An 8,639-nucleotide genomic window follows, 5' to 3' on the forward strand; every position below is an offset into this window, starting at 1 on the left:
AAAAAAAAATCTATATATATTTTAGAAATTATTTAATAAAATAAATTGTAATTCATACATCAACTTGCTACATGGACTGGAACAGAGGAGTGTAAAGTAGAGGTCAGTGTTGAAAGACTGGTTGTACAAATGGCAGTTTTTGCCAAGGGAGTATATTCAAATAATTACTTGGAGCATCCATATTTTACAGTATATTCATAAAATAGGCATTTTATTGTAGACAAATGCACTGACTGTCTTCATCCTCATAATTTTAGGATAATCATAGATGTGTATAGAGAAATACAGTATTGTTGCTGTTGTTCCGGTAGGCTAGCAGGCACGTTTTTGAGACTGAGCTGCATTAACACTGTTTCACAGTTAATATCAACACATTACAGTTAGAGCAGTCATACAAACTAGATTGTGGCAGTGCAAGTGCTAGTTTGTCTGTGCAACTTTATGATCAAACAGGGACAGTTGTAAAAAAAAGTCCTGTGGCTCTTGCCCAGCTTTCAACTTGTTTTTTTCTTAGTGGAACCCTTGTTTTGACCAAAAAATGTTTTTTCATTTGGGTGATTTTTTTTTTTTTTTTTTGTCAAAATTGAATAATTTAATTTTGGTATGGACTACTTTTATGTGAAAGAGAAATGTGTTGACTAGATTCAAACACATCTCCAGGAAAGGTATCTCAGATGGGAGGCTGAACTCCTACAGCTGCTGTCAGTATTTGAGAATGGATAAAAATGTCTATTCAAATAATTGATATGTTCACTTGGTAGCAGAAGCTGGCATGTTAGTGAATTACCTGCAAAGGTATTCTGCATAAATAATTATTTTATATTAATTTACAGTATTGCTAATTGTCTTTCAGGAAATGGAGGATAAGGTGATCAGCCCGGAAAAAGTTGAAGAAGCAAAATTGAAAGCAAGATATCCTCATCTGGGCCAGAAGCCAGGAGGCTCAGACTTCTTGAGGAAGAGGCTTCAAAAAGGAGTGAGTTCTTTATTGTCCACAGGGTATGGACAAGAAATTCCAAAATATCTGTATCTGTGATTTTTTTTTTTTAACTCCAGAGGCCTTCGCATGAATAAAAGAAGGCTAAGAATTTTAAATTTTGTCTGTGAAAGCACAAGGAAGAAAAATTTGTTTGCACAAAAAATAAAACCAAATTGGGAGGATAGCTGCTTACAGCATCAATGGCTTGACTGCACTTTTTAGAAAAAATTAAACTTAGAAGCTGGCTCAGTGTTTCTGTGATAAACTTCGTAAAAACACGATAGTAAACACTAAGGGTCAGAACCTTGTCCCTGCTTTGTACTGATCTCATCCTACCCATTCATTCTTAGGTCCCCAACACGTATGCCCACTCTTAGTATTCATGTTTCTAGCACACGAAGCCTTACCGTCTGCTGTGTTACAACAGGCACCATCTGACATCAGTGGCTTGAGAACAGTGGTGCAATTCTGAATATACACCCTAACCAAAAAATAATGAAAAAAGAATGAAGAGTGGGTTACTATTTCAATATTGTTCCACATTTGACCAGTGTCTCTTGTTTTCTTAGTTATTCAACTGTTTATGTTTTTAGTTTAATTATTTATAAAGTGATTATGTAATGCCTTTCAGGCATGCTAGAACTCTGTTCTTGGAATAATCCTAGTATATCGCTACTTCTGATGGTGCTTTCATTGCTGTCACAATGTGTTTTTTTTTTTTTTTTACTATTGTCTAGGCCCTTTGAGTGCACCCAATGATTCCAAGTATAAATCGTTCGCAAACCAGCTGTTGGAGTTCAGTGCTGATCTAGTTCTGTGCTCTCTGGTAACATCACCTGGGAATTGTTACTGTTGGCAGGTTTTTTTAATAAGCTTTCTCTAATAAGTTGGAGCATATACAGCAGAGTTAATGGCTGCTGGGCAGGGGCAGGTTGTAGATTAGTGATTCCTTTTGTGAGTTATGCTGTTATGTGGTCAAGGGCAGCCTAAATTATACTTCAGTGGGTTCAGTGTACGTTTAGATATAGAAGGGAGAAGGTAAGTATGTATTGTGATGATAATTCAGGAAAACAGACCAGCATCCACTCCCTGAGGATTGATAGTCACAAAGGAATTAGACCTGCTTGCACTCAGTGCAAATGTGAGGAAAAGTCACCACCAACAATAACAATCTGTACGTTATCTTCATCTTGATTACAGCACTATTTAATGCAGAGGTTGTTGCAGCCTATATTTTTAAATTTGAGCAGAGGCAGACCAGTGGGCATCTCAATTGACTGAGTGTTTGGGATTTTGCTACTTTGATGAAAGATGGCATAAAGTTGTAGATTCCAGTTCGTAATCTGCTTTCTTCAGTTCTCCTCTCCTGATGTGGTGGTAATAACTTTCTTCCATTTTATTTTCTATTATTTTTGTTTAGTGAGCTCAGTGTCTTAAAAGAGGAAGCATCTTTATTTGATACAGATGTCTGGTGCACTTTGGGCTTCCTGGATTGCTGAGGTTTAGAACAGAGTGAGGATAGAGAGTATGCTTTCAGATAGTGTTTGTGACATGGAAGACATGTGGACAGACATAGAGTCTGAAAGGGAGGATCAAATACAGGCCATCTATGAGAAGCTAGAGTAAATCAGAGGAAAATACAGGAATAAGTTAAAAGAATAAATGGACTGATATTCTAGTGCATGAAAGATGGTAGGTTTTCTCAGATATTCTTCTAAATATATGTAGTCAACTGTAGCTCAATTTTTCTTTGATTTGGCAACTAGGACACACCCTACCCATTGATACTTGCTCTCCAGAAATGTTCTGCATTGGGTGCACAGTAGATGGGAACCATGCTAAACCATGTTCCTGTAGAGGGATTCTATTTGGAGCTCTTATGTGGACAGAAATAGGTATCTGTTAAAAACAGTAGCACATCTAAAGATCAGGCAATTCTGTTATTACCTATTTGCTGTTTAAAACTTTCTTTTGGTTGCTTCAGTCTTGAAGGGCATGAAAGCCTTTTTCCAAATCAGGTTATGTTATAACTTGAGGTCTAGTCTGCAGATGCGGTGCTATAACACCATGGTGTAAATAGGGATTACACCATCAAAAGGATTGAATTGGGAAGGTTTATTCATAAAAGTGCGTGGTTCAGATGTACTGCTGACTGCATGGGAAAAACACATTTGGTAACTTCAGGGCTTTGGCAGGGAACATTTAAAGCCTTCTTCAGGAGGCTGACCAACCTTCCCTGTTCTTCCTTAAGTAAAGGCCTGTTAAGTCAGGTATTCAAATTACTTCCCTCCAACAACTGCTGCTACTGAACATTTTGCAGCTGGTTAGTACTAATGCAAAATAAAGAGGATGGTGGTAGTATGCTGCCTGGAAGCACTTAAACAGAGTAGGTGGTGATGGCTGTTGTTCAGCTGACTGAGGAATAAACCTGTATAAAACTAACTAGGGAATGTTCTCTTCAGAGAAGGTTGTGATTGTAAGGAGCAGTTGCTAGTGTAAATCTTTGTCCTGAATCAATTTTTTTTTTGCCTCAGATGACAATCTGTTCAAAATAATGGGTTACACATACCTTAGTGGTAGACCTCATTGTAGGATGTAAACAAAAAGCAACTTTCTCCGTGAAATGTGTCAGTGAGCAGTTGAGGACCTGATGCAGACCTTGGATGAAATTCCATGCCTCATCTGACCATGATGCAGATAAATCGTAACGGTCATTTGGCTTTAACATCCATAGAGAACTTAATATCTTGAGAAAACTGACAACAAAAAAGACTGTTAAAGGTAACGCTAATAAAAATTTGCTGAAATATTAAGGAACACTGCTCTAGAAATTGAAACTTAATGTATTCACTTTTATATTCACAAGAAACCTGGAGTGTGGTATAAGAATTTCCTTCATACTGTGCTTTTAAGAAGGACTGCACAGTAGATCTGACTTCACTAAATAATGGGTTTGGAACTTTAGGGATTATAGTTTCACTGTTTTAATATATGCGGATAAGAGGTTTTCTTGTTAGCATGCAGTTTCATGCTACTTTGATCTTCTGGTATGATAGAGAGGGCTCTATTCTCCAGCTTTAGGTCATGCAATGTTTGGTTATTCTGTGTAGCAGAACTTGTTCACTGTCACAAAATTTACAAAATTCAAGGTTTCACTTGTGGGAGACCAGAGCTTTTGGAAAAAAAAAGGGCAAAAATAATGTTCATGTATGGTGTGAGTTAAATGGTATATGTAGAACCTTAACTGTATACTTAACTAGCGTTAAGAGTTTAGCTATGTGTGCTTAATGATCTTGATACCATTTTTTTTAATCAACATACAGCTACTGTGCCAAATACAGAAGATTTTATAACTGTTTTAAAATTTAAAAAAAAAATCTATTTAACCATGTAATTCAGTGTATGCATCTGATAAGATTACAGACTTTTAAATATATGTGTGTTTTGTCTTCTAGCAAAAATACTTTGATTCTGGTGATTACAACATGGCTAAAGCAAAGATGAAGAATAAGCAACTGCCTACAGCAGCTCCTGACAAGACAGAAGTCACTGGTGACCATATTCCTACTCCACAGGATCTTCCACAGCGGAAACCATCTCTTGTTGCTAGCAAGCTGGCTGGCTGACGAGAACAGCTGAACTGCATGATTATTCTCATTCCTGTTATTTCTCCTTAATAGTTATTTCTCACCCTCACATCCCCCTTTTTCTTTCTTACACTAAGTCATGAGACTGACAGCTTTGCAGGTAGTGATAGCATGTGCTGCTATTATAAGGGAGTACTGTTAAGAGTAAAACGTGTAGTATTTGGACTAGTTGAGAACAATGCACTGATTAAAAAGGACAAGTTTGGTTAGAGCAATGTAATCTACTTGAAAATGTACATATTGCCCATTTCCTAGTGTAGGACTGGTTCCAGCAAGTGACATCGCAAGTTTTACAACTTCTAATGTTTCTGCTTTTGTTATTTCATCCTAATTACAGCATATTTGTATTTAATATAACCTCCAGTTGTGTTGGGTTTTTCTTCTGTGTTTGGGTTTGTTGTCTAAAATAGAGGTTTAGACCACAAGTTGCTAGATGGTAAAGCATGTAAAAAAACAAAGACAGGGCTCTGACTGAATTTTGTTTCTGCTTTTGAACTTGAACGGCCTTAAACCTGTTTCAGCTTTAACAATAGAGTTTTTACTTGGGCAATATTTGCCCATTCTGGTGTAACTCTTGTGAATCTAATGCTTATTGACAACTGCCTGTTGAAGCTGGTATTCTTTTCCGTTCCTTAGCTTAGGACACACTTTTGTTGAAGATGTGAATGAAGTGTGCATGTGCATAGACTGTTGAATTCACTCTTGTGCCATTTTTGTAAATACAATAGTTTTGCACAACCTTTTGCAAACGTCTCTTAGTTTTACATTTTAAAAAGCAGATAACGTGCCAATCAAAGCACAAGTGATTCTGTATCTTTCAAAGTCTTGTCCTGAAACTAAGAGCCCAGAGTCTTGCTACTGAAAGTAAAAATTGAATACCTGAAGTTTGTGAAACAGTTCTATTTACACTTGACTCAGCTTTATGCTTTTGCAGTTACATATTTTGTTTTGCAACAGCATCCAGCATTCAGATATAAATCTGGAATTTTAACCTGTATGTGGAGGCAAGTGCCCTTTCTGTTCAGCGGTCCTTTAGGCTTTTAAAGCTGAAATGCTCTGTCTGATGACATGGGAGATGGCTAAATGTACTGTTCGAGAGTTTCCTGTGTGGTGAACTCCAAAACTAGGCTTGCTAAGGTTTGATATGCAATTGTCTTGGGGCTATTTTAGACAGAAGGGTATAATTTTTTTTTTTTGGACTCCTGAAGTGGTAGTAAATTAACTCCTTTTCTTTTTGTTATACAGCAGCCCCTCATTGACTTTGGGGAAACAAAGAACTGGAAGTGGTATTTGTATAATGACCTGTTGAGAAATAGGTAACTTTTAATGTCTGAAAAGAACAATGAACTTCAGTTCAGCTTTATGATGCAGATCCTAAGTACTAGATCACCAGAATACATAGCTGATATTAGACAGGTAACTTGATACATTTAAAAGCACATTTGTTCAATTAAATCAGAATATTAAAAATGCAGTATGATCCATAATGTAATTGATTTTAATATAGGTAATCACAGACTTTGGGTTTTTTTGGAGCATAGGAAACTCTTTAAAAGATGGTTTACGGAATACTTTTTTATTTAAAGAAACTGTTATGAAACAGCCTATTAAAAAAAAGCACCAATGTGGGCATTGTAAAAGAAAACACTGTTAAGGATGCATGTTTTTAGAAAGATGTGCTTTTTGTTGACATTCAGAAAGGTCTTACAAGATAAAGGACTGCTAGTCAAAAAGAACACTGGCCCATATTTTCTTCAATGCTCTCTTCTAAAGGCAAACATAAATAAATAACCAAGAAAAAAAGAAAAAAATCTCAATTTGGTTCTGTTTTGATCAGAACACAGGCAAAGTATATTGGTGTCTGTATAATGTCTTTGGCTCAAGAGAAGTCATTCCAGAGAATTTAGAAATTGCTAATCTGATTCTTTTCAAGTCTGTATAGCCCTTTTCTAGCCACTAAGTAGGCTTTGTCAGGACTGTCCTTATTGTTTATCCTTCACTAGTATAAAGAATTAGTGATTTTTGCAGAACAGGTTGAAGAATCTGACTTACTTCTTTAAGTAAGAAATCAGGCTGGGAGAATAGCAAGGAAACTGGATACATTGAAGCAAACTGCGTTTTACAGATGTTTGTCCTAATGTGAAAATCCCTCTTTATTTTTGTATGGATAAATGAAATTGAAACTTAATGATAGGACTGGGCCTGAAACAAATTTTGAACAATTTAAGGTGACTTGCTGTGTATTGTCTGGTGCCACTATTCTGTAGCTTACATAAGATGAGCTTTCTTGATGTTTGGGAAGGTGTAAAAAAAATAGCCATTTAAATTTAAACATTCCACTCACCTAGGTACAGCTCGGCTTGCCCTGCTGGTTGGACAACGTGAACTCTTCCAATGTTCACTCAGTGATCTGCAGTTCTTAAAGATTACTACAAATTCAGCTATGAATATATTACCCATGTGTATATTTGAAGTACTGTAATACTAACTAGGTCAGTGACTGATTACAAGTCTTCACATCTGAGAGACCTCAGCAGCAGGCACAGCTATTTTGATTCTGTACGCTGTATAAAACTTAAATCCAATAATCACTTAACAGTAAATCAACATGGCTGCAAATCAATGCTTACTTTCAGCTTCCTCCAGCAAGATAACTCAGCTATCCAAACTTATGTACATAATGTATTATATGAGTTTTACCATTTGATAATTACCTTTTTCAAAGAAAACCAATCCACACTGTAGACTGGCAGTCCCTTTCATATCTTGCCTTTAAAGATAGACAAGTGTTTAGTTATTAGAGTAGTACTCATGTAGGCTTATATTAGCAGATAGCACCATTTTATTCAAGATACTTAAGTGGATTAATTACAACTTCACAAATATGTCCCCAAATCTGTAGTACCAAAGGCTTCCCTCTCATTGTTCTTGATGTAGTAGGACAGTGTTTGTGTAAAGGCCACAGGAATACATTTTGTTGGACATATTTACGCCCAGTCAAGATGTTAAGGTGATGAAAATGTCAATTGTTCTTTACAAACTTACACATTGTATAGTATACAGAATAAATTGATCTACTTAGTTTTTATTGCAATGTGGAGATTTGTCTCGTCTTTACTGTGGTTTCCTAAAAGATACTGCATACTTCGGTATTCTCTACGGAAAATTTCTAAAACCGAAATCTTGCTACTCTGTATCATTAAAAATATGACTGGCCTTTGGTTTCTAGTATGTTAGACTACAGAATTACTTTAATGTAATCACATTTATATATATATTTCAGTGCTTATTTTTCTAATAAGGCAATTAAAGCTTATTGTTTCAAAACTCCGTAACAGGTGATTGTTTTGGTCCCTTGCAGTGAGTGAAGGGGATTTCTGGGAATTAGGTTGATATATAGAAGTTTGCATTGCTACAGACTGTATTGGCCTGAATATGGCTACTTTTCCAATAAATCAAGATGCTGGAAAAAGACCAACTAATTTCATATTCAGACTGTGACTTAGGGGCTGATCTTTCTGCAACTTCAGGACATATGTAGTATATTTACACAGTTAGCTTAGTCACCAAGGTCATAGTAACACCCTCTATACTCTGCATCTCCAACAAACAGAGGAGAAGTAGTGTCATTCAAATACCATGCTGAGATGGTGCAAAGGCTGCATTAACACTGGCATTAGTAACCTAAAGTAACTTATCTGCATCTCTCTATGGGGAGTGGCATCAATCTTCAGGCAAAGATTTATTGCCCAAATCTGTTTCTAATTAGAGCTGAGGCAGGTACAGTTGACAGACCTGTGCTCCAAAAAGCTTTGCATTTAGTGGCTATTCTTGTGAAACATGACCATGTTGTTCAGGAGGGAGGCAGGATTGCAGTATCTTGTTTATTTGATGGCTGGGCAGCTTTCTGTGAGGTTGGGACGAGTGGATGGGGGGAGCACGCAAGCAGGATGAATGTTGTTTGTTTTATCTTAAAGTGGAGTTGGGCTGCATGTGTGGTTTGGTTATTTATT

The 8,639-nt window shown here is 36.5% G+C and overlaps 1 protein-coding gene across 1 annotated transcript; it reads left to right on the top strand.

Moving 5' to 3' along the window:
- Positions 1 to 852: 852 nt before the first annotated feature.
- ARPP19 (cAMP-regulated phosphoprotein, 19kDa) lies at positions 853 to 7,948 on the top strand. Its single transcript, XM_010080910.1, has 2 exons — positions 853 to 976; positions 4,435 to 7,948. Exons 1-2 carry the CDS (start codon positions 857 to 859, stop codon positions 4,603 to 4,605), a joined length of 291 nt encoding a protein of 96 aa, XP_010079212.1. The 5' UTR covers positions 853 to 856; the 3' UTR covers positions 4,606 to 7,948.
- The last annotated feature ends 691 nt before the right edge of the window (positions 7,949 to 8,639 follow it).

The sequence above is a fragment of the Pterocles gutturalis genome, unplaced genomic scaffold (genome assembly GCF_000699245.1).
Source record: "Pterocles gutturalis isolate BGI_N339 unplaced genomic scaffold, ASM69924v1 scaffold49059, whole genome shotgun sequence".
Classification (NCBI taxonomy): Eukaryota; Metazoa; Chordata; class Aves; order Pterocliformes; family Pteroclidae; genus Pterocles; species Pterocles gutturalis.

Bases quoted from the DNA above. Each gene is read 5' to 3' on its own strand.
- ARPP19 (XM_010080910.1), top strand. From the start codon at position 857: ATGGAGGATAAGGTGATCAGCCCGGAAAAAGTTGAAGAAGCAAAATTG. The intron at 977-4,434 runs GTGAGTTCTTTA...TTTGTCTTCTAG, and splicing joins GGAAGAGGCTTCAAAAAGGA to CAAAAATACTTTGATTCTGG.